General features: G+C 43.0%; 1 protein-coding gene across 1 annotated transcript; it reads right to left on the reverse strand.

The window, feature by feature from the left end:
* Positions 1-792: 792 nt before the first annotated feature.
* On the reverse strand, positions 793-24744 carry cyfip2 (cytoplasmic FMR1 interacting protein 2). Its single transcript, XM_041943672.1, has 30 exons — positions 24603-24744; positions 19019-19168; positions 18829-18918; positions 18026-18103; positions 17134-17235; positions 16740-16921; positions 16561-16657; positions 14532-14660; positions 14323-14427; positions 14142-14230; positions 13765-14002; positions 13456-13608; positions 11372-11511; positions 11102-11249; positions 10221-10374; positions 9940-10096; positions 9760-9856; positions 9597-9673; positions 9380-9488; positions 9107-9226; positions 8790-8989; positions 8608-8695; positions 8364-8507; positions 8123-8213; positions 6259-6389; positions 4588-4660; positions 4361-4455; positions 3962-4200; positions 2915-3062; positions 793-2816 (listed from the first exon to the last, which is right to left on the reverse strand). Exons 2-30 carry the CDS (start codon positions 19133-19135, stop codon positions 2649-2651), a joined length of 3759 nt encoding a protein of 1252 aa, XP_041799606.1. The 5' UTR covers positions 19136-19168; positions 24603-24744; the 3' UTR covers positions 793-2648.
* Positions 24745-25727: the final 983 nt, after the last annotated feature.

The following is a 25727-nucleotide window of genomic DNA, read 5'->3' on the forward strand; positions in this document are numbered from 1 at the left end:
TCACCGCTGAAAATTCAAAATAACGTCATGCGGACGTTTACGTACGTCTGACCAATAGGCATCCAGTCGTGGAAGACGTCATCCCACCCGGCCTCATCGTTATATTTTCGTCCAAACGCCTTTATAAACACATGTATATGACTGGTAATGTGCATGTGCATTATATGGTAGTATTTTAAGGTATTTGTAGTAATCATACTAACCACCCATCAGTTACTGTCTATAAATGCCCCTATCATATGTAGAATTTTCATTCATTAAATTAAGAACTACTGAAAACAGGCCTGTAGTTTATTGGAATGGATAGAAAAAAACTGTGAGAGGAAGCTGCAAAAATGTAGACAGAGCTGTTTAATCACATAGTTTTCATGTTTGTCTTACTTGTGAACATGTAGACTCTCCTTGTAAGCCTGAGATCACTGACTTCAGAAATGTTTGCCGAACCACCTGCCAAACCCTGTTAAATTGTTAAGTATTTAAAAAGAATAAGAAACACATTTTATTATTACTTCACTGGTGAATTACATTTTGTGAAAAATGTACAATATCTACCTGACATTATACTGTAAATGATTCAAAACTTCCTCCTCACTGCCAGGTATTTAACTGGTAGACATACTAAATCCCCTCTCTTTATCTATTAATTTATCTCACCTATAAACTGTCTATGATATTTTGCTGAAAAAATATCAAGGAAGCACCTGAAAAAGCAACAAGTCTGTTTACAACTTTAATAGATGAGCACTTAAAGGCAGAGCCCACTGAAAACCAACATCATAAACACTTTTTTTCAGTTAAACATTTTTTATTTCATGGAAATACAACATAATTTCAAATCCTTTGCAGGACCATTGTTGTACATTTTATATTCTTTTCTCCATTTTTTTGTACTTCAAAACATGGTCACTTGTACAACAATATCATAAACAAAGCCTCATGTCACAAATGGAGCCATTGATGACAATAAATTACACTTGCCATGCTAAGGTTTTGAGATGATACATTGGTACCTTCATTTTTACTAGATTAACCTTTAAATGAACAATACGTCAGAGTTGAATAAATATGATAAAAAGACACTGGAGTTACAAAAGAAAGTTTGTTCATTGAAAACGGAGCAGAAAAAGATCACAGGGCTGTTTGGGGAGGGTTTCTTCTTAATAATAACTCATTTGTTCTCCTTCATATGAAAAAAAAATAGGGACAAATTTTGCATATTTTGATAACACTGCTAAATCTAAAGCAAAAAGTCCAACAATAGTAAATACTGACTATATTTAGGAAACTGCCCTTTAATTATGACTGACAGATTAGTTATGATTTTTTTCCGTTATGTGCAGAGTATTTCATAGGTCTGCTAGACCAACATCATTCATTCACACTCAAAACAGGTTAATCTAGTACAGCACTGTCTTTATACAACCTAGAGGTATTTTCTAATCTTGTTTCTTTTGTTGCTGTTTTTTTAACGCTTGAAAAAGCAAACATTTACCCAGATGAAGATGTGTCTTTTCCAAACTGTAAATAATATCACTGTATTCATGTACAGAATATAAAAATCTTTCCAACAGACAAAAGCGAGAACGAAAAAAAAAACTGTTGATGAGGTTTCCAGCCAGTAGTAGAGAGGCAAGTATACCAAGGATGTGTAAATTAAAATACTCAGAATTAAAAACAAGAACAATTACAACACTCAACACTTCACTTAGTTCAACAGTGAAATTTACAGTGGAACTGGTACCGAATAGAAATGTGTCAGGAGGAAGCAAGAAAACCAGATGGGAGGCGTGAGAGAAATAAAAGCAATTCAAAACTGTGATGTACCTTCACTCCTTTGAAAGCAAGCAGGTGAAGAAAGAGTAAGGAAGAAGTACTCAGACGCATCATGATAGACACTATCATGAACATGGGCAGACCGAATCATTATACAGATGAGTGAAGAGTTTGAAATGTATCATGACAAACAGGTTTGGGTCATAATGGAGGACACGCATAATGGTAGCACAGGTGTACAAGGTGCCTGTGCTAGTACTGTTAGTGTCTGTAGTAGCACTTCGGAGCACCATGTTTCACTTAAAAGATCTGTATATAACTTAGAAAATTAGTTCTTTGTTGCATTATTTAGTATTTTATTTAAACCTTTTCGGTTTACTTTTGTCTCAGCTCTTGATTGCAAATTCTGAAAGGCGTTTATGGGTCCCAATGGCTGCGACCTCAAACAAGACGGTGGCTTCAGATTATAGGACAGAGATACTCTTTTGGCATTTGTGTCCGATCCACGGGTGTGCAACGGAAGGAATAAGAGAAGGCATGCATGAGTCTGAGTGAGAGCCACACAGAAAGGAAAAAAAAGAAAGAAAAGGTGTGAATATACACTTCCACCTCTGGCCTGGTCCACTTCCAGGAGTTAACGCTTCAAGAATTCAAAGACAGACACATTTTAGATAGAGGGACAGTTTGAGAAGATGTTGTCTTTGGATTCCTGAAGCCAATGTGGAGCCATCGTGGTAATCTATACCTTTGCAAGACCAGGAAGAGGCAGAAATTAGTATCACAGCTATGTGTGTATGTGTGTGTGTGTGTGTGTGTTTGCGTGTCTGTGTGAGTGTGTGTGTGTGTGCATGTGTGCTATATGTGAAGGGTCTATTTCAACAGGTGGTAGCCAGGGATTGGTGTATAGGAGGCTGGAAACAGCGAACGTGCTCCACAGTGGAACTGTCCGTCTCCACCGCCTTCATGTACTTGTTGAGGATGGCAAAGATCTCGTTGTTGAGGATCTGGTACTTCCTAATGCGGTCTGCCATCTTCTTCAAGGGCTGTCAAGAAAAACAGAATAGAAAAGGAAAAACATCAGAAAAAAATCCAGAGGTGTGTTTATGCGTGGGAGTAAAAGCAGTGGACAAAGTATACCCACCACATTTTTGATGATCTCATCCTTGCCGTCCTGTCTTTGGACTTTGAGCAGGTGGTAGCAGAAGTCAAAGAGGTCAAAGCGACGCTGCTGTCCCAACAGCACAATGATGGCACAGCCGGCCCAGTTCAGCCCATCCCCGAAGCACTGCCTGGAAGGCAAGGCAGGCATAGCAAATTCAGTGCGCAGTACTACTTTCATGCAAATATATTCCAGAAGATGAGTGACTGAGAGATTGCATAATTAATTGTGCAACAATAACTCATCTCTTCTGATCCAAGTGTACCCTACAACGTTTCATCAGCTGCTATGGTGACAAAATAGTCCCTGTCCGGACTTGACCAACCAACTCCACTGTTTTTAATTTAGGAGGTTTTTTTCAGCTCTCCTACTGCAGTAGAGCCATGTCATAAATGGCAGCGTGATATGAACGCATCATCTGCAGCAGAAGGAGCCGAAGCAGAAACTGCAACATCAAGGTGTACTGAAAAAGTCTGTTTCACTTAAGCTCTGTCACGTCGTCTCTTTCTCCACTTTTTTTTGCCTCCAAATTCTGGCATTTCCACTGAATGAACAGATCAAGCGTGCGAACAAACAAATAGGACTACACAAATTCCTGCAGGAGTAAAAGTCAAGGTAAAATATCTGCAAAAACTCTGCTCTCAGCAACAAGAAATAAAGCAATACAATGGAGGAAAAGTTACTTAAAATGAGCAAAATTATTTGTCAACAGAACAGGAAATTTTCACTTACCAAAAATGTTTAAAACAAGTAAAACATATAATCACAAATTATCTTAAAAGTAAAGCGCCAGACTAAAATCAAATACATTTGTCTGGATGCAAAGAAATTCTGACGTCGACAAAATAGTCTCATACTTGTCAGTGTTGTTCAAACGGCTTTACAATCCTAGTTAATTAGGGACAGAAATGTAATAAAACTTGTTGTACTTTAAGTGGAATTACAAGATCATGTTTGGCTGCATATGTGGTGGATAACTGATAAGCCAAAAGTAAATTACTACCCCAACACCAGCCAGGTGCTACTTACTCTGCTGTGAACTCGTGCGTGCCCACAGGGATGCAGTAGACGAACTGCATGGCGCTCCACAGGCGGTGGAACTCCATACACTCGTCGACATGCATCACACCGTTGGTGGGCGGAGGCCCGCGCCACACCCCGTCGTGCAGGAAACTGCGGATGCGCGTCAGGATGACCTCGAACATGGAAAGGCCGCAGCACAGACGCTCTTTGGTCAGCAGGTCGCCCTCGCGAGCAATGGCAATTTGCTGGAAAACAGAAACAGTTACAATACGTTATTATTAGTAGTATTAAAATGATAGGGAGAAGAGAGAGTGTTATACATACAAAATCCAGGAGAAACAAAGGATCACATCAGTCCTCATCTGTCTGTCAGCCTTGTTAAAGACAGAGAGGCACTGAACTCACCTGCGGGGTTCCCAACCTCTCGATTAGAGGCACAAGGTGGAGAGGGGCGTATTTTGCTTCCAGCCTTTTCATCCTCACCTCCAGACGCTCTCCCTCTGTGGAACACACAAACACAGGGAGGGAGCTGTACATACTGTGCAAAAACGACAAATAAATCAATGGGCACTGGATCTGGATCTGGACCTTTGTTTTTTTTTTTTTTTTTGCTGTTAAGCCTTTCTGAATACCTTTAATGTAGACTCTGGGCAGAATGTTCTGGAAGGGGGCAGCATGAAGCAGGTCACACACTTCCTCCTGGGACTAAGATTCAAACAAGACACAAGAAAGGGTCATTTCAAGTAAGAGTGCAACACCCACTTTGCTTTATGGACATCCCTACAGAGCATGCAGGTGGCCATGAGGTGAGTTGATTTTATACTTCCTGCTGAATTCCGTGTTGTGCTAAGAGTGGTAGCTTTTAAAGCATATGTTAAATGCTTAAAGTTATTAGAAAGTTGCACTGCACTGTAGGGGCATGCTGATGGATTACAGATTATAGAATGAGTGTGTGTCTGTATGTATCATGAGGCTGTGTTTATCAAATCATGATGACACACCAGTATCAACAGGATTATAATTTGTCACACTCTTAAATACAACATCCCATCTAATCTGGTTTAGCAGCAAGAGGTCAAGTTTGCAACCACCTTCATAAACTCTCCTCCCTCTGGGTAACATGTCAGCGTGTTAGTGGTATTTCAGCTATGTGAAGTCATGCTAACAGAATCACATGTCCATCTAATTTAGCAAGGTGGTTGTCAGGGTGATTCAAGTCAAGACAAAAAGCTCTAAATCAAACTAAATGCAGAGAAGCTTTATCTTGAAACCTCTTGAAACTAATAGGGGTGATGGATGAGAAAAGAGAGCCATGCAATGATGAAAGTAGCAAGACACACACGCACGCACACGCACAGTCAAAACCAACATACGCACAAACGCTCTATACACACACACAGGTCAGTGCAGTCGGACAGAAGTGGCAGAGAGAGTGAGTAGTGTTAGCTAGACAGGCATCTGGAGCGGCCAGAACCAGAAGAGAGTATGGAGGAAGAAGTGCAGAGTTAAGCACAAGACTGTACCAACAACCAAGCAGAAACAAACCGTCACCTCTTCCATGGAAGACAAGGACAAGATTCTATAAGATAGCAGCCAAATGTGTGTTTTTTTTAAACTTATTCAATTGTCTGTCTCTAAATACAATTTATTTCTGAAGGCTTTTGTGTCAAATTCCAACTGAAATTAAAAGACACTGAAATTGTCTCAGGCCGTTTGCTTCCATGGCTGATTGGAGGTGAAACTGTGTGTGCCAAACTAACGTGGTGAAAAAGAAGAAACAGAAACACAGCAGCCCAAACCAACAAGAGATAAAAGAGGAAAAAGACATATTTGGTCTCTGCGTTATTTTAATATCAACGACAAGACCTAAGTTCTTACCACCTGTGGTAGACGCCAGCGTGAAATGAAAAATAGAGTTGTATTTCAGACAAAAAACCATCAAGATCAAACACACTTGGGGTCACGCGGGTCCTGACAGTTTCTCTCCATGACGTGCGATTTAGGATCGATTAGGATCAACATCATCAATCGGGCAGAAACTTTCAGGCACCCAGGTTATTGATCACCCACACAAAAACATTGCAGTCAACAAAAGCTACACATTAGCGACCCCTGAGCACTGAGCATACTCAGCGACAACAGAGGGAATTAACGGGGGAAAGGTTGGGAAAGTAGTGGAATAAGGGGAGGAGGAAGTTGAGATAAACACAAGATGCCAAAACAACAAAGGAAGAAGAGGGAGATAGGAACAGGGGAACAATAACATAACAGGGAAGTGGGCACTTGTAAAGGAAATGTCCTACCAGAGCTTGCTCGATGAGCAGGCAGAAGAGGATGGCATTTCCCACTTCCCTTAAGCTCTGGAAGACATCTGTCTTCAGCTCAGCATACTCAATGATATCCTTGAGCTGATGGTGGAAGAACTCCAGGATACCTGGAATGGCAGAAACGAAAAAAAAAAAAACATTTTGCTAAATCCACATTTTTGTGAAGAACGCATACAAAATCTATCACTGAACCATCTTTTAATTCCTGCAGTCAAGTGTACAGCCGAGGAGTGAGCGCCCTCTAATACCTCATTATGTCATTGATAATCTATTGCTACCAGGATGTTGTCAATGGGTCTGCCCAGCTGCCCTGACCCACATATAGTCTGTGTGTCAGGTCCTTGCAGCAGAGATCGGGAGGATCATTAACTGCTGACAGTAAGATCACAGCCGGTAAGCCAGGTACAGAACTCAGGGTACAGAACATCAGTAATCCACAGATTACTAAACTCTCCTCATAGGGATATCCCATCTGACTGGCCTCTAATCTGTACACAGCTCCGGCCATAATGCACGGAGCCAGGTCAGGAAATACGCAAAGATGCTAAGTAGGTAGAGAAGCACTTTTGTATGCCTGATCTACATTTTGAAGCATTCCTGTCATTTTCAGAGTTTTTTTGGATTGCATGTTCACATATGGATTATTTATTAGTAATCCTATCTGTGTTTGTTTTATTCATAGTATAGTAATACAACCTATTTTAACTTAATTCTATTAACTCATTGACACCAACACAATACTGGCTGTCTCGATTCTCACTGACATAGTGGTTTATATGTTAACAGCATTTTCATCTGATGGCTGTGTCCTCTAAATGTTTAACAGCTGCTCCAAGTTTTATCTTATTCCAGGAATTCCAAGAGCTGACTGCACTCAAAGAGGCAGCATGTGTACAAAACATGAGAGTGCTTAGCCAGGAGGAGGACTGAGCTGGTATTAAAATGGGAACATGGCACACGTGGAAGTGTACTGAATGTAGAAAAAAATAAAAAGAGACCCAACTGCCCGTCACCATTCAGCTGACCCGAATAGGGTTCAGTTTCAGGGTATCTACAAGAGCATTTTTGTGTATATTGGTTTATGTGCTTGTGCAAGATTAGTAATGAAATGGACTTTAGACACCTTTAGCCCTACATATGATGTGAAACTGTCTGGGAGAGCTGTAACAGACTGTACCATGGTGTGACGGACAGAGAAAGTGTTCTCAGAGTGGAGTGAGGGGTAAAGGTTAAAAACAAAAACTCTACAGCTGACACTGTGAGCAGATACGTTTGGTTGAACTAAGGCACAGCAGAGCTGACATTAAGCAGATACAGTATAATGTTTGAATGTTCACCATCTTAGCTCAGCATGTTGGCAAGCTAACATTTGCTGAGAACCACAAAACAGTCATACAGCAAAGGCTTTTGCACGAAGTATATGTATAAGGTGTCAGAAGTCAGGGGATCATCACTAACTTTGTGCAAGTTCAAACTAAAGCAAAGATGACAAAGTGTCTCGTGTAAGATATGTGAAGTTGTTTCAATGTAATGCTGTTCGGACAGACACATTAAAAATAGCTTCAACCGACCAGGTTATGTTAATGTGATCATACAGTATTATATAGAGTGGACTTGATGCCACAACAGGTGCAACCACACAAGTCTACTTAGCATTTCTTGGTAACAAACTACAGCAAAAATCACAATTTCCAGTGTGCCTGCCACTTTTCTCTGTGTCTAAGTGTAACTTACTACAGCTTACACGGCATGAAAAATAGTGTTGGAGATGTCAGTTCTACAGACGTTACGCCACATGCACTCTATTCACTGGTGGGGACAGTGGGGACTACAAGCTCACCTGGGGAGCCATACTCGTGGCGTGGTAGGCGGCAGATCTTCGGCATGACTTCTATCAGTGTTTTCACATACTGCAGTATGGTGCCCTGTAGCTGTAATGTGACAAGGAAGATAGATGGAACATAGCAGGAAAAGGCTTCCCCTTCCAGGGCACAAAGAGGGAACAAAATAATTACTTTAAGAAAGCAGCACACTGAGAGGGAAGGACACATGTTTTTAGGATGGAAAATGAAGATAAATACCAGGCTCTTGACAATCTTTAGCAGCTCCTCCATCACCACCGCAATGCCTTGGTAACCAAGGAGACGGCAGATGGTCTTGAAGTGAGGCGGGCCAACAAAGTTTCTGTAGGAGCTGTATATGTGGGAGTAGGCAATGTTCAGAGGCTGAGAAGAGATGAAGAAACAGAGGAACAATGTTAACAGGAGGACAGGTTTCCTTGACACACACTGCAATGAGAAGATTTTAGGAAAATCTTTTCTGTACCTTGGATCCATACAGGTAGTAAGGCTGCACATTGGCTGGCTTGTCTCTTTGAGGCTCCTGGGTGAATGGAATGGCTGTGCGTACAAAGCTGAAGAGAGAACAATGTTTAAAACCAAAAGAAAAAAAAGAAGGCTCAGACTGTTAAAGAATTTATTTCCACAAACATACACCAGCAAACTGACCGGTTTGTGGAGCCATTGTAGCAGTAATTGGGGAGGAAGTCGAAGTTGAGCTCCCAGAAGACGTGGAGTGTGATGCGCCCGTAGGGAGCGGAGACGTTGTGGTTGGCCTCACGGAACATGGCATCAAAGCTGTCCAGGGTCATGTGCTTGGACAGGAGTCGGTGGGTTAGTCTGTTGATCTCCAGCAGCCACTCCAGCTCCTGGGACAGAGGGACGCAGAATTTGAATGACAAAGTCAATTGAGGATATGAAAAGAAAAGCTCTGTTTTATTAGTGTGTCCAGTTTTGGAGTGTGCATTACTGGTGTGTGATCTCACCACTATGGAAGTGAGGTCCTCACTCTCAAAGCGGCTGATGGCATGATCCAGAGACTTGTACATCGCTGCCGAGATCCTCTGGGTGATCAGACGGTTCAGGTCAATGGAGCGACCTAGCAGCTGCAAAACCCAGGAGGGATGGTCATGAAATACAGTACAGCACACAAATAAAAAGGTATTCCATTAAGGCCAAGACAATGGCTGGTGTCCTTACATACAAGAAACTAAAATAATGACACCCTATAGGACTGTTGCTGTTCATGTTTACAGTACCTGTACATGTCTCTGTTTGAGCAGCGTCTCATAGCGGTTTGATGGAGGGTACGGGATGATCACCCCATAGTTTTTACACTCTGCTCTGAAGCGCTTGTCTAGGAGGACACTGTGAAACACATGGCATGTGATGTGGGAGATGAATTTTGCAGAGACTGCGACAATATCTGCCAATAGCTTGTATAAAACAAATAAAGAGGGAGTCACTTCTTCCTACCTCCCAGCCATCGCTTTGTAGTATGCAAATATCTGATCTGCTAACTTGTAGACAAACTGGTCAAAGCAGAGGTTTACCTAAGAACAAGAGAGTCACTATGAAGCCGCCGCTTTTAAAGATCAACACTGGGGTGAAGAGCACCCAATCTGAATTTTAACCTTACCTCAGCCTCGATTTCATCATACAGGAACTGTTTCTTGAACTTGGTGAGAGCGTAGTAGCCACTGTCATTGTACAAGTCTAGAGGATACAGCACATATCTGCAGGGGGGGAGAATGGTAGTTATAAAAAAGTGTCAACATAGAAACACAATGTGAGTTTGTTACTGGAAGTTTTGTATTACTCCATCATGGAGGGCTCCTTGGTCTCCAGGATGTGGTCGGTGAGGATCCAGGGCATGGACATCTCAATGGGGAACTGGATTCGACGACCCATGGTCAGCTCCAGGAAGAACTCCCTGAACCACAGCTGGGACAGGTCACAGCACTGCTGCAGGGCCTCTGGACAGGGGAAGGGAACAGAAAATGACTACAGATATACAGGCATTGCAGTTCATTCTGAAAACACATCAGATCATTTTTACTTCATTCACACAGAACTTCTCCTTAAATACAATCTGCTCACCACTGAAGTTGAGCAAGTGTGTGAAGAAGAAGGATTGCTTGTGGAAGTCTTCTATGGCGACCACTATTGGTCCATCGAGACTGCTGCGGAGGGTCTTCTTAGACCCACTCTTATCTGCTATCAATGATTCCAGCATGGTGCGCACCATGTACAGCTGCAGAGGGAAGACAAAGGTACACAGATAAAAAGAAAAACCCTTACTCAGCAGGTTTTGAGGCAAAATGATTTGTTAGTTAGTTAGTTTATTTCAGTCATAAATACACTTCAAAGCATCAAAAGAAAAAAGAACCAAAAAAAAAAAACAATTTTGACTGAAAAATGCTCAGGCAGAAGCAAAGCTTATCATTAGGTTATTTGCCACCACATTAAACATGATTGTCATTTCCTGATTATACTTTGCATGTAGAATGAAGATTTGGAATGGACAGCAAAAGAAAAATGATGATACTAATCTTCAGCCTTCAAAGAGGTTCAACATTTAGAAAATAATTTAGCTATAGTGCAGAAAGTCATGAAGTCATTTGGGCATTTGCACTCCAGGCCAGCAGGGGGCAACAGCATGGCTATAGTGGTGGCTCTCAGTATTATGTAATGCAACACACCTTTGCACTTGGATGTTGAACTTGTGTTTTAAAAGTTGAGAGGCACAACAGTTCTTACAAAGCAAACCGTACTGCAAGATAAAGGAAATTCCTAAACAACAAACCAATAGAAGTCAAACCTCACATCTTCTGCACTTACAATTTCAGGTTAGTGTTTGTTCAGTAAAGAACAAACTCAAACCGTTCATTTACCACAGTGTCAGACATTAAGCTTTCAGAATGCTGTCACCATTGCGGTGACAGCACAACCCTGTTCTGTCCCACCTGTGCATATGTTACCTGTGTGCTGGAGGGTCCAACAGCCCTGCGGGGAACCTTGATGTCAAAACCACCTTTCGGGTCCTTCTCCCCCCTCAGACAGGGGTCATTTGGAGGTTCCCTCGCCCCCTCCCAGTCACAGACAGTCTTTCGGATGGCCTGAAGAACACTACAGGCACAGAAAACAGCATTACAGGAGTGATTCAGGTCTTTAAGAGACAAAAACACAAGAGCCATAAGATTAAGCTTAATGTACTTTTGGTCTGATCATCATTGCATATGTGTGCGTACCTAATGAGGACGTTCTTCTTCTTGCGTACAGCCTGGCGCAGAGGCTCCCTGAGGGTCATCTGGGCAAAGTCCTGCAGGGCTGCGTAGATGGTATTCCTGATGGCCTGGTTAAACACAGACTCCATTCGGCCCATCAGAACCTGTAGAATTCATTACACAACACCACGATCATCAGTGTCATCTTGGTAGCAAGGGCTACTGATCATCAAGGAACAACTGGTAACACTTTACTATACAGTGCACATAAATATGAGTAGTTACTCTGGAACGACTCAGAAATGAATCAGTAATGACCTGATAATTAATGAATTATTACTAAATTCCTGAATAACTGTGTTTCGGTGGCTATATAGTACAGGGCTTCTCCAAGTCCAGACTTTGGTCCGCCTCCAGGCCGAACGACAAGTCAATCCAGATCCATCCCATATCGCAGGTCGCATCCGGCCGCCAAAGCCTCCCATCCAGCCCACAGAATATGAATCTAACATTAGTCACCAGTGAAAGAGGTCCAGTCAGTCCTGAGAGTGATTGTCCTTTAGCTTCCCAACGCCTGGCCACGAGCCTAAAAGTCCAGAATTTATATTTCCCGTGGTCTATGAAGACTCACAGAGATTGTCTATTAGATGCAATAGGCGTCACTTAGGATTATTTTCCTTGGCCAACTGTTGTGCTGAGTCTTATACTGATGATTCCTGTTTGCCTCCTGGGGTCCTGAAGATGAGTTTTCTGTTGTGTAAAAATATCAAACAATAATACCCTATAATTAGGCCTAAATAAATGGAGACCATTGAAAGAGATCCTGTCCCCAGATGAACGTGATTTTACTGAGGAAGATTTTCCCTATGGTTGACATCATTGACATGTATGTGTTGTTGCTGCTGAATTCACACATTAACGTTACACCAGAGGATCTGCTATCAGCTTCTGAATGGCAGGTACAGAACCCTGTTTCCTTTTCACTAGTACACACTTTCTGCAACCAGTGTAAATGTAGTCAATAATAATACGTCATAAATAAATGTGGACTAACTGTCTGAGCATAGTCTGCCTAAGTTTGGTGCTGGCCCAGCCACAAGAGATGTGACGTTAATTAATCAATTAAATGCTATTTTGTGACCACTTGACATGAGTCCTTCCTGTCTCAAAAGTCAACCTGATGAGGGAGTGTGGAGCATATGCGAGCGCCGAGCTCACGGGAGTGCATTTGTACAGGTGGAGCAGATATCTCCCATGAGGACAGCGTTCTGTTATGTGTGCTGAAATTACGTGCATGCACCTGGTTTCAATGCTTGCAGGTTTTGAGACTAATTAAACACCATACCACTACTTGGAGTATGGTGTGTAGTATTCCTTCATATAGTAAACCTCCAAGTCTGTTCACTAGGAAATCATCATTATCTACTATATAGTCCTCTAATCAGTTATTCAGGAATTACCCATGAACCTTCATTCATTATCAGGTGACGCCTGATTCTTTCCTTAGTAACTGCTCACATTTTTTCATTTTTTCTGGGAAATGCAATTATTCGCTTTCTTGCAGCGAGTTAGACGTGAGGCCCAACAGCACTCTCTTATCTGTGCATTAAAGATGTCCAGACACGTTCTAAGACATACTGAAATACTAGGTCTGGATAAAGATTTGTGTTGGATATGGTTTTCAAAAAAAAAATGTTTAATTACTTTACTATAGAATATATTCCTATGTTACAACGCTTTCTCTCCCAATGAAAAATCCCAAATCTAAGAACAGATTGAGCAAAGCCAACTCTGTCCCTGTTTCCAGTCTTTATGGAAGCTGAGTTATCTGGCCTCAGGCTGTAGCGTCATACTCAATGGACACATACCGTAGGAGAGTGGTATTGATTTTCTCATCTAACTGTCAGCAAGAAAGTAAATACGTGTTTATCCCAAAATGCTGAACTGTTGTTTTAAGGTTAACAGTGGATGACATCAGTATTTCTATATTCGGTGGTGTTTCTCATTTTGATACAATTTCCACTTTCAAAATTTCCTTTGACTATCAGCTATTGAGAACATCAATAGAAGAGCTACTCAACATCTGTCAGGGTCACCAGATGTTTTACCTGCAGTCCTTTGATCATGGCAATGACCTCCACCAGGGCAAACTTCTCCTCACTGGTGTAATTGTATCGCGTGGCCCGCTCATACTCCTCCGCTGTGCCGGGGCAGTCCTTGTTACAGAATTTATCCGTGGGATGAACCAGCTTCCACGAGTACTGAAAGAGACAAAGAGAGCCACAAATAGATCAAAGCAGCAAACGATCAATGGAAAAACCACAAACTCCTTCATACCTAAGCCACACATATTGACTGCAGCACAAACCTTTTCCCAGCCCACACACAAACACAGCCAATCCCCCGCTTTCACTCACAACTTCCATGACGTGCGTGCTCCACTTGGACAGCAGCTGCAGACCCCTCAGAGCGAGGTCGAACAGCTCTCTGTATTCCTCGTCGGACTTCTGGCTGTCCAGGCCCGAGCCCGTCACCACTTCGCTGTTGCTGTAGCGCGCCAGCTCCGAGATGAAACGGATGTGGTCCTCCCTGATCTGCACCATCTGCTCGCACAGGTTGTACTGTGGCGAGATGCTGCTCTGGGTGCACGTCCACCTGGGCACAAAATGGGGAAGATGGAGGGTTGGTGGTGGGCGGGAGCAGATGGTACGGTGATCAAGAATTGCTGGCTTTGCTTGGGGTTGAGAGCATTTCTGTAAACTAGGTATACAGACGGCTAGACAGGTCCTCTTACTTGGACTTGTTTTCTTCATAGTGAGCACTTGTCTCAATGTAGCGGGACAACTCGATCTGCATGTCTCCAAACAGGGGCACCACTTGAAGCTAAAAGACACAGCAAAGAATGGCTTGAACACACGTCACGGACACAAAGACAACTCCACTGAAAAGAGATGCTGAAAAAGCAACATCCTTACCTTGAAGAACTTGTCGATCTTGCTCAGGTTGATCCTCTTTTTGGCATCTAGTTTGTAGATATTACTCACGTTCCCATCCATCAGGTACAGACCAAAGCCCATCACCTGACGCACAGAGAGAGGCCATTTGTTTTACATCAGCAGACATCTAGCCAGTTTAGCCTGACCATTATAGGCTGGCGGCAGGTAAAAAGACGAGATGCGTGTACCTTAAGCAGCATGTGTTTCTCACTGGGTGTCAGATACATCTTGTTCTCATAATAGTCGACACAGATGTTGACAATGTCTGCCAAAAGCTCCTCATAGCCAGGAATCACCTCCAACTGTTGGTGCAGGCACTACACAGAATCAGAGAGGAAACAACAGGTCACCTTCAGATTAATTCATTTATAGACAGGAAGAGCCTGCATATAGACATACTGTATATAGTGTATGATATGGATAAAGATGAACACTGACAATACTGCATGAAAACCTTGACACTCAGGAAGACCATCTTTAATGCAAGCAGAAAAACATTTCGTTAAGAGAAATTTCAGTATTTTTCTGTTTCCAGTGGGCTTTCAAAGGGCCTTTTAGTCAGTCAGCCAACATCATGTTCAACACTTAATTGGTCTGTCACTGGACTGCGCTCACTAATGTATAAATGAACTGCCAGGTTCAGTCTCACACACACTGTACGGTAAGTTGAATACTGCTTGCTCTGCAGGTCAGATGTTAATGCTTTGGTTAATAGCTAAATTGCTCTAAAAGACACTTTCATTCAGAGTGCAACATCTGTCACGTCACCTTTGGAGAGTACAAATGTTAGTCATTCATCCGCTCAGCTCGTCTCGCAACTCATTCCTAGAGTATCAGGTTAGAGGGTTGCTGTATTTCTCTTTTATTGCAGACTAAACATGTGTAGCCACCTTTTGATCAGCGCTCATTTTTTTACAAATACACACAGAAAAAATAGCCTTCAGCCACCTTACAACCGCAGTACAGCGTGCAAAAAGTGGAGCTCATTAAAAAAGTAAATCCTCCGTCCTCCGTGTCGTCACATACAGTGCACGCGGAAAGTATTCACAGTGCTTCACTTTTTCCACATGTCGTTATGTTACAGCCTTATTCCAAAATGGAATAAATTCATTTTTCCCTCAAAATTCTACACACAACACATCATTATGACAGCCTTTGCTCAATACTTTGTTGATGCACCTTTGGCAGCAATTTCAGTCTCAAAGCTTTTTGAATGCGATGCCACAAGCTTGGCACACCTATCTTTGGGCAGTTTCGCCCATTCCTCTTTGCAGTTGTCCTGAAGCCGCTCCTTTGATATCTTGGCTGTGTGCTTGGGGTCGTTGTCCTGCTGAAAGATGAACCATCGCCCCAGTCTGAGGGCAAGAGTGCTCTGGAGCAGGTTTTCATCCTGGATGTCTCTGTACGTTGCTGTATTCATCTTTCCCTCTATCCTGACTAGTCTCCCAACAGCATGATGCTGCCACCACCATGCTTCCCTGTAGGGATGGTATTGGCCTGGTGATGCGAGGTGCCTGGTTTCCTCCCAACATGACGTCTGGCATTCACGCCAAAGAGTTCAATCTTTGTCTCATCAGACCAGAGAATTTTGTTTCTCATGGTCTGAGAGTCCTTCAGGTGCGTTCTGGCAAACTTCAGGCAGGCTGCCATGTGCTTTTTACTGGAAGTGGCTTCCATCTGGCCACTCTAACATACAGGCCTGATTGGTGGATTGTTGCAGAGATGGTTGTCCTTCTAGAAAGTTCTCCTCTCTCCACAGAGAAGCACTGTAGCACTGACAGAGTGACCATCAGGTTCTTGGTCACCTCCCTGACTAGGGCCATTCTCCCCCAGTCGCTCAGTTTAGATGGCCAGCCAGCTCTAGGAAGAGTCCTGCTGGTTCCAAACTTCTTCCATTTACAGATGATGAAGGCCACTGTGCTTACTGAGACCTTCAAAGCAGCAGAAATTTTGCTGTACCCTTCCCCACATTTGTGCCTCAAGACAATCATGTCTCGGTGGTTCCTTCGACTTCATTACTGGTTTCTGCTCTGACATGCGCTGTCAAGTGTGGGACCTTATGTAGACAGCCTTTGTGAATTTGTGCCTTTTTAATAAATTTTGGAATAAGGCTGTAGCATAACCAAACGGGCAAAAAGTAAAGCCTGTTAATGCTGGATGCACTGTAGTTACACATTTTTACAGGACACACTGTAAAGGCAGAATCTGCACACCAACCTGAGTGATCCTGTTGTGGTTGGCTAAAAACATTGACAGGTTCTGGGACTCCTGGATGGACTGAGGATCGGCCATCTTCCTCAAGAACTGAGCAGCCCTGGAGGCAGAGCGGGAGAGGAATGTTAATCTGGCTCCAACTTAGATATTCTACAATGATTCCTTTATTCACGGTCCACTACCTTTTGTAGGCAGAGTGATCATTCTTAACGCTACACTTCATGTTCTTCAGTTCGTCCAGCACTGCAAACATGTTAATAAATTTGCCCAAAGTGAGCAGGTAGGCCTCAGACACAAAGTCCTTCCTCCTCTCAGCGTGACACAGACGCTTCACTTCACTACAGAAGCGTTCTATGGCTTTCCGCTGTAAACACAAAGAAATCAGGATATAAGGAACTGCTGAATGACAAGAATGCATTTTAAAAACACAACTTTCAAAGTCCCAAAGGACACCTAACATGCAAACCCTGAAATTAATATGTACAGTATGCTCTTATAGGAGCAGGGTACGGTTTTGCCTTGCATGTCTTATAAAATGCAAAAGACAAAACACACTGATCCTCTAATGAGTCTCACCTGGAAGTACATGAACTTCATCAGCTTGGTCACTTCAGGTTCCAACACCTCCACCGTTTTCTCGTAGATCTCCACTCTGTTGGGCTGCTCATTGCATTTAACCTAGCAAACACCAGAGGGAGCCATCATACAGCTTGATTTTGCAGCAGCAGTGCACAGGATAGTATGTTCAGTTCATGTGGTTACTGACACAGTATAGTTCGTTAGCAGGTCAACATGATTCAAAAAATGGCTTTTGTTAATGGGTATTTTCTCTCTTACTATGTTTTTCTCAGCATGCAAGGTTTCCTATTCTCACGTATGTACAAGCTGATATTGTTCAACTGGAGGAAATTTTATTTTGTGCAATAATGAACATGCTCCGTGACAATAAAGAATCTTGAATCTTGAAGTCTCACATGTAACACTGCAGACCTGGTGCATGAGGTGAGGAACACGTTTTCCAAATCACTCACTAGATCAGAACTTCATCTATTTCAAAGGTGGGATGATCTCTGATTCATCTTAAATGTAGCTGGTCAAAACAAGTGAATGCAGAGCAGAGGCTGATAGCTTTCTATTTGGTGGCCGAGTGATGTCAGGTTTTGCTCCATGAGATTTGTTTGTGTTTTCACGAAGAGGAACTTGCAGGTTGAATCTGCCAGTTTCAAACAGTGTGCTAATTTTAACAGGAATTCAACAGATGTTTCTATTTTACAGAGAAAATTGCAGTTATGGTTGGTCTAATACTGGATCTCTTTTAAGTGAAGTATCAGTCTGGTGAACAAGATCAGATCATGAAGGAAAGGGAAATTTGACAGGGATGAAAAAAAAAAACAAGAGGAAAGGTATCATGTTAAGCATAAGTGTGTGTGTGTGTGTGTGTGTGTGCGTGTGTGTGTTTACGTGTTACCTGGGGAATGGCTCTGGAGCAGCTTCTCCAGGTGTAAAGCATCACAGCATACTCATGTCCTTCCTCCAGCATCTCATTCTGCACAATCACACCAAACACAACAAAGACATCATTCATTCTTAATACAGCAAATGCATCTTAAAAGCCTTGAGTGGATCCGTTAATTCCTCGTATCGCTTACTTGTTTAATAAGCGTATGTCACAAATGGAAATGTTTGTGAAAGCACTCGGCAACACAAAATATTATGGGGTTCAGACGATTCATATATTCCAGGATGAATGGGGCTTGATAAATATTTTAGCAGAGGAACATTTCTTCCATTCAGAAGTAGGTGAGACAGATTTCTCCATCACTCTGGAGTGTCCTCAAATAGACCGGCTTCAACCTCAATGGGACTTCCTGATTAAATAAGGTTAAATAAAGCACTACTTCCCCTCTTTGCCAGTCAAATCACACTCTCCATTCATTCACCATCAGGGGAAGGAGGTTTACTGGTCCACTGCCTGCCTGATTCACCGGTGTGTGAGGGAAGTGTTTGTCTATATGAGTGTGCGTGTGCGTGTGTGTCCTGCCACAGGCCGAGCCAAATCCTAACAAAAGAGCCAAATGATAATCAATTCAGAAAAAAACAAGGCTCGCTTTAAGGGCGTGAGGCTGCTTCCCACAGCCGGCTTTGTGTTTACTGAAAGGGGAACAGCAGCTATTTAAATTAGACAACAAAAAATTCATTCAACCAATGAGATGTATAAAACCGATAATGATGGCATGTGTGTTTTTTTTTAAACTGGAGCACAGATCTCACCATGCTGGAGTGGACTGTAGCCTGCTCTATATAACGGGCGATGCCGGTCACAAATGCATTCCTGTCTTCAAAGTTGGTGTCAAAATTAGCCTGCAGACAGAGGGAGAAAGGGGTGAAAGGGGTGCACTGAAAAAGTCTGAACAACTGGGGATGATGGCGGGTGGCGGCGGCAGTGTGTGTGGGTGCGTACCTGGTACATGATGGAGGAGGGAGGCGGTTCGATGCATGGCTGCTGGTCCGGGAGGGGCAGCTCCTCCAGCAGGTCCACATTGGACAGGGCATCCTCCAGGGTCACGTGGGTCGTCATGGTAACAAGGCGTCACTCACACAACACCCCGGTCTAACAGAAATATAGAAAGAGCGAGAGTCAGAAGAGGCGAAATGAGAGTGAATATGCAACCAGGCTTAACGTTACTTGTCCCCCTGAGGGTTAGTCTGCAGGTGCCTGGGGGTACGTGGAGAGATTGCATAGTTTTGGTTTTGGTTAAATAAATATATCCACATACTGAGCTAGAAGAAACCTGTTGTAATGAAGAATGTGTGAAAAGGGGTTAGCAAGCGAGCAGAGTTGAAACTGAAACAGAGAGCTAACATTAACAATATATGGTTTAAAGGATAAAACAAAAACTGAAATGGTTACAGTAGCTAAAAGTAATAGGAAGTTATAATTGTTAGCTAAAGACTTGTAATGTAATGAGATAACGGTTGAAATAATTAGGTAAACATGTGACGAAAAGGACCCAAAAAACTGGTTGGATAAGTTAGTGAAATAGTTAGCTAAAAGGAACAGGAAATTGGTTGAAATTGCTAGCAAAATATTTAGCTAAAAGTGATGAGAAAATGGTTGAAATTGCTAGCAAAATATTTAGCTAAAAGTAATGAGAAATGGTTGAAATAGTTAGCTAAGTATGTGACTAAAAGTAATAAGAAAACGGTTAAAATAATTAGGTAAATAGTTGACTTAAAGTATTGGAAAAACAGCTCAAATAGCTAGCTAAAAGCAACAAGAAAACATCTGAAATAGCTAAATGTACCAGGAAAATGGCTGAAATAGTTAGCTAAAAGTAATAGGTAAAAGGTTGAATATGTTAGCTAAATAGCTAGCTAAAAGTAATGAATAAAGAGTTAAGATAGGTAGCTAACGGTACAAACTGATGAAGAGAAAAGGAAAAAATAGCAAAATAGATAGTAAAAGAAATGAATCACTACTTATAATGTCCAGTTTCTTCAATCGGTGTTAATAATGCAAAGGCAAAAAGGCCCAATAGTTAAATAGTACGCGGTTAAAAGTCTGTTTGAATTAATATGTGCTGACTGGAGCACAATGGTGTCGATTAAGGTAATTCAGTTAACCTGACAGGCCTGGCGGAGGGCTACTAAAAAACAGAAGAGGCATAATCAATAGATCAAATGAATGAGAGAGGTGGCATAAAAATCATTGCTATAGTCACATGATTTTTCTTTTCAGTCAGAGACAAATGTGGCCAATGTTATCTTTGCATGTCTAGAAAACTCCACTTCCTCTTCAGAAACCCTGTTTGACTTGTGCTGTGCGTATATTTGTGTGTTCATTCTGCACCTGTGTCCTCCCCCGTTTCACGAAATGTCAACAGACTAAAGTTCAGAGGAAGTAAAGGGCAGAGGCCCCTCACTGCTTCCGCTCTACTTTTTAAAATTTGACTGGAGGCATATTTGAAGCGTATAATTCTTGAAATGCCTCGACCTGGAAATCTCATTGATCTGAGAGAGGCGGAGAACAGTCTGGCAGCGAATGACAACTGATTAACACAAAACGCGCCATGTTGCAAAGGAGTGGACCCGCTGACCCCACATTGCATTTTCACAGAAGCTTTAGCCGAGCCAGTATTTCTTTTTTTTTTTTTTTTGGTCATTTGAAAAATGAAAAATTTAATTAATTAATTGAAAAAATAAATTCAAATTTAATATTTGGTGATATACAGCATATGAACACAGAACGTGCATGCACCTCAAAATCCGCTCTATCATAATGATTGTATTCCGTCTGACCCGTCCTTGGAATAAATGGCTAGACCCCCTTAAAACAGTCGTTGCTGCGGTGCCCTCATCCTCATTATGAAACACCAGCCCGGCCAAAGCAGTGTGTATGAGCCCACCCATACATCATGTGCCTCTAAGAAATGTGTGTTTTACGTCTGACCTGGCAGGCGGGGCTGACAGGGCCGATAATCAGCTTAATATTCACAGCCACAGAGCGCACAACTAGAGCTGGGAGGGCCAGAGGCCAAACGGCAAAGAGAAAAGAGGCAGATAAAGCCAAAGCGTGGCTGTCTCTCTTCTTGCCGTAGGTAGGCAAAGAACTTGCGGATAAAGGCAGGTTGTGAGTGCTCATATTGTCCAAATGGCATTTTATTTGTCCTGGCTGAGCATGTTGACGACATGCCTAAATGTAGAAGGCAAGGTAAAAATGTTGGGGGGAATTTTCAGAGCAACAAAATCCTAAAGCAGTTGCTTCTTCAAGGCAGACTTTGTTCCTACAGAAAAATGAACTCAAACGAAATCTTTTTTTGCAGCGAGCACGTATGTACGCTATGTACATTCATACAACCACCGAGACACGCTGTTGTCGATCGAGCCCACGTGTGCTGCGAGTCAACGCGATCACAGAGTGAGAACGGAGGTGGGTGAAGTTTCCTGTCACATCAAACTGTCAAAGTTAGCATGCAAGAAGGGTATACTGTGTGCATGATGTAAACCACCAGCCGCACGGCTGAAATCAACTGCTGCATCAAACTTCTGATCGCGCTCGAGTGAGTGACACTTCAGTGCAGAAAAAGCCAATCACATAAAGGTGATAATAAGGCAAACTGATCTGTGGTGAGATTGATAATACAGTGTTTGATGATGGGTGACATTATTTTCCATTGAAGCAGATAGCACAACATGCTGGGAGTTGTACTCCTTTGCAGAAACCTTATATTTCTGCTCAGTAATTTAAGCAACAATGGGGATGAGGCTAATTTTGATGTGCTGCCGGTATGAGAATTAACAAAGTGAAAGACGTGCAGGTTTGAAATGATGCTGGTGTACAGTGATGAAGACTGCTGCAACCTTGCAGGGCTGATGTTAAAAAAAGGCATTGTCATTTCCTGTATTCTCTCCACTGCCGTTGACTTCGCAAGGTGGATTCACACATTCTCTGGGTCCTTGAAGTCCCAGGTTGGTTGGGGTGCTCAGCTTATAGAAAACGACACACATGCAGCTCGCGACGAGCGGTTGTGTCAGCCAGACAAACATGCTCAGTACTACTAAACTCCCATCTGTGCTTGGGAATACAGACGCAGACTGAAGCCTGGGTTGGCTGAATAAACTTTCCCACCCTGTACCCGACTCGGCTCAACAGTTGGTGTGTGTGTGCATCTTTACAAAGCAAAGGGCCCCCTTCATTCCCTTCTGGACACTTAGTAACCTAGCTGAAGGCTACACATGACAGCTCTTTTTAGAAAATCCATACAGTAGTTGGACTCTTGGGAAAATTAACACAGACCATCGTTGACATGTGTAGCAAAATCCCCCCTGGCCAGTGTGACATTATAAATAAAAGCTACTATGCATCGAGAGAGAGAGAGACAGAGACAAATCTGCTCAAGACAACACTGAACCATGAGGAATCAAGGGTTTTGAGGAAGTGATCAAAATATTACGACTGAAAAGACGAATGGGAATGAGACAGAGAAGCGAAAGCACAAAAATAGCTAAAAGCAGCATAAAAGCACACGATACGACCAGTGTGTGCTGCCGGGCGTTTGTGTAATACATCTCGCCCGAGAGAGGGACAGAGTGAGAGAAAGTGTGTCAACTCCAGGGTCGCACCACTCAACGGGATCTCCCCCCAAGGCTGGCCTGGTAATACATATTCATCCTCACAGCACAGACGAGATCCGATCGGCGTGGAGCAAAGGGATTCGTCGAGCCTTTGGACGCGCACGTACACATGATCACGCACAACACATCCACTGACAAACACACACACACAGAGAGAGACACCGGCCGTGTGCATGTTCCAGCAGCATCCGTGCGGTCCAGAGTGCGTTATCACGTGCAGGACGGCCGGCTCAGGTATTTGACAGGCTGATTGTCATTTCAGAGTCTGTCTCATGATCCCCGTGATGTCACGCTCCCCTTTTAGACGAGCAACAATGACAATCACATGAATATGCAACATGAGCCTGGTTCACATGACCGAGCTTGACAGGCGGGGATAGTAAACAAAAACCTAAACTAACACCACCAGCCTTTGAATTGGCAGGACATTCTTTTGTTTTTTTTCTTCTTTTTAATCAAAATGACTTTATAGATTTGAAACTTATGGAGCTTTCAACCTTTTCTTTGGCTGTTTGGTTGCTCGCTTGCTTTCTGTCTCTTTGCTCTTGATTTACTGAACTGAAACAGCTTTTCCTGATCATGTCAGGTTTACATGTATCAGCTACATCAGTGACAGCAGTATGGTATGACACATAACTAAAAGGCAACTATAAAGACATAATTCCATCCATATTGTAGGGATAAAATAATCACTGGAACCAGTGACTCCTTGGCACGTTTGCTTGATTTCTGACTGGATCTACTGGAGATCAAATTAGTTAGCAGCCATTCATTTCCTACTGATCGAGTGATCAGTTGATCCTAAAGCAGCAGATATTCCACCTCAAGACGGAGAGCTATGAGCAACCAATAATCCAGACACTGCCTCTTATATAACACATCTATTAGATGTCTGTCCTGATCTTGAAGAGGATTCCCTCCTCTGATACTCTTCCTGAGGCTTTTTCCTCCATATCCACACTAGGGTGTAAGGAAAGCCATGCTGCACTCATTGTAAAGCATATTGGGAATTTGCTTGGGCTAAAATGGACCTGATGAGAGATGTGAGTGGAATAAGGGGATTTCTGCAGGCATGGATCAGTATTAGCAGCAGCAAAGCACCCACAGCCTCATCATTACATCACTGCTGGCCGGTGAGGGGCTGGCATACAGATTTACAACTCAGCAGCATATCCGTGTGTGTATATTGCAAATTACTGGGTGGGTAGATCGCAATCTAATGGAGAGTTTGGCATTAACACAGCTCAGACGGAAGCAGGTGTGCATCGGTGACAGGCCTGTTGATACAGGCCGCTTTGATGGCTGTGAAAACGGCTATAACGCTCTCATCTACACGCTGTGCCCTGATGGTCGGATGGGTCAAAGCGGCCATACAGGCGAGGGGGTGGGAAAAAAATGATGAAAGCGAGTGAAAGCGGAGATGTGAAATGGAGCCATCTGTAGCATCAAAGCCCCTCTGTCTATCACGGCGGACATCTCTTTTCTCCGTGCGCCGAAAACGCCGCTATCAGCTCCCAAAATCCTTCATCTTTTTCCGCGACCCATCTTTCATCGGCGTGCACTTGCTACACGGGCGCCCTCTCCTCACCCCACCCATCTCAGCGTGAGCTACGATGCCGATGGAGGCTAACGGGGATCCCATTCATGGGTCGGAATAATCCGCGAAAACCGGGACGCTCGATCCGGCTCTCTCTCTCTTTCTTTCTCTCCGCGATTTCCGAGCCTATTGCTTATTATCTTGTTCGTGCACGCGGGGGTAAATAACGGGGGTGATGCACAGTGCGAGGAGGAAGAGGGAGAGGGGAAAAACAGCTCTCCGGTCTCCAGCCATCATCACTAACCCAGCGCACATCAGCAGCCCGTTCATCCTCCGCGCTGCGGCTCCATCCGCCGCTACATTTCTCACATACCTGTAAATCGCATGTCCGTCCGGCGATATGCAAAGACGGGCGGACGGTGTCGCGGTCTGCGACGGCGGTCCAATGTTTGCTGATCTTTTTTTTTTTTTTTCTCCCCCCTCTCGTCTTCTGTGCCGATTGATGCTCTAGTTTCGCCCAGTACCTACCCAGTGCTAATCCACCACCCCACACAAAGAGCAGAAAATGGCTGCAAGTGCATTTTCTTAAAGGGACAGTCACCCTGAAGTGGTGGGTGATGATGATGATGATGATGATGATGAGGGGGCCCCCCCGACATCTTACTCTGTTAATTTGAGCTTTTATCAGTGCATTTGCATCCTGCTTTATTATTACATTCAAAAAAGTGTGTTAGTGTTTGTGTGAATAGAGGAAGAGGTGATCAAGTGAACTTTGATCCTTGGCTTGAAACAGACCAAAGGGTTGTTGTCCTCTAAAGGGAGAAAAAAAAAGATCCAAGTATTTCACAGACAAAACCATTTTAATTTAGTAAGTGACTATGTAATGATGATGCAGTGCAAAATTAACCAGCAGATCAATAATTAATCACCTCACACCCCTGGTGGCAAGATGTCATTGAGGCCATATTGCCCTACTTGTCATTCTATTTAATTTCATTTCATTTTATATCAAATGTGTGAAATAGATGTACAATGTGTTATACATACATTATACGCCTAATAGGCTCCGCACATACACAATTATCTTCATTATAATGAAGTGGCTGGATAAATGACTGTCTGGATGCACTGAACACTCATGGCCACCTTATTGGCCACACCTGTGCCTATAATTCATGTGCAACACATTTTTTTCTCTAATAATGGACATTAAGATTGCGGTTTGACTCGCCACTCAGGCATTTTCTGACAGTGTGTGTGTGGGCCAGAGAGCGTGGTGAACCCTGTAGTTCCACCTTTGGCCACTACACCTGCAGCTGGCCTAGTTTACAGTGGACACTGATGGTAGGCAACCCAGACTCCCAAACATTTTGGACGCTAAAACATGACTAAAACAGAATTGGCTCATTGTCTAACCTATACTAACAGTACAAAAACAATATACTAAATATTTTGCCTCATCAGCTTAATTGATTTATGTAAATATATGTTTATACTG

This window comes from Chelmon rostratus, chromosome 9 (assembly GCF_017976325.1).
Source record: "Chelmon rostratus isolate fCheRos1 chromosome 9, fCheRos1.pri, whole genome shotgun sequence".
NCBI lineage: Eukaryota > Metazoa > Chordata > Actinopteri > Chaetodontiformes > Chaetodontidae > Chelmon > Chelmon rostratus.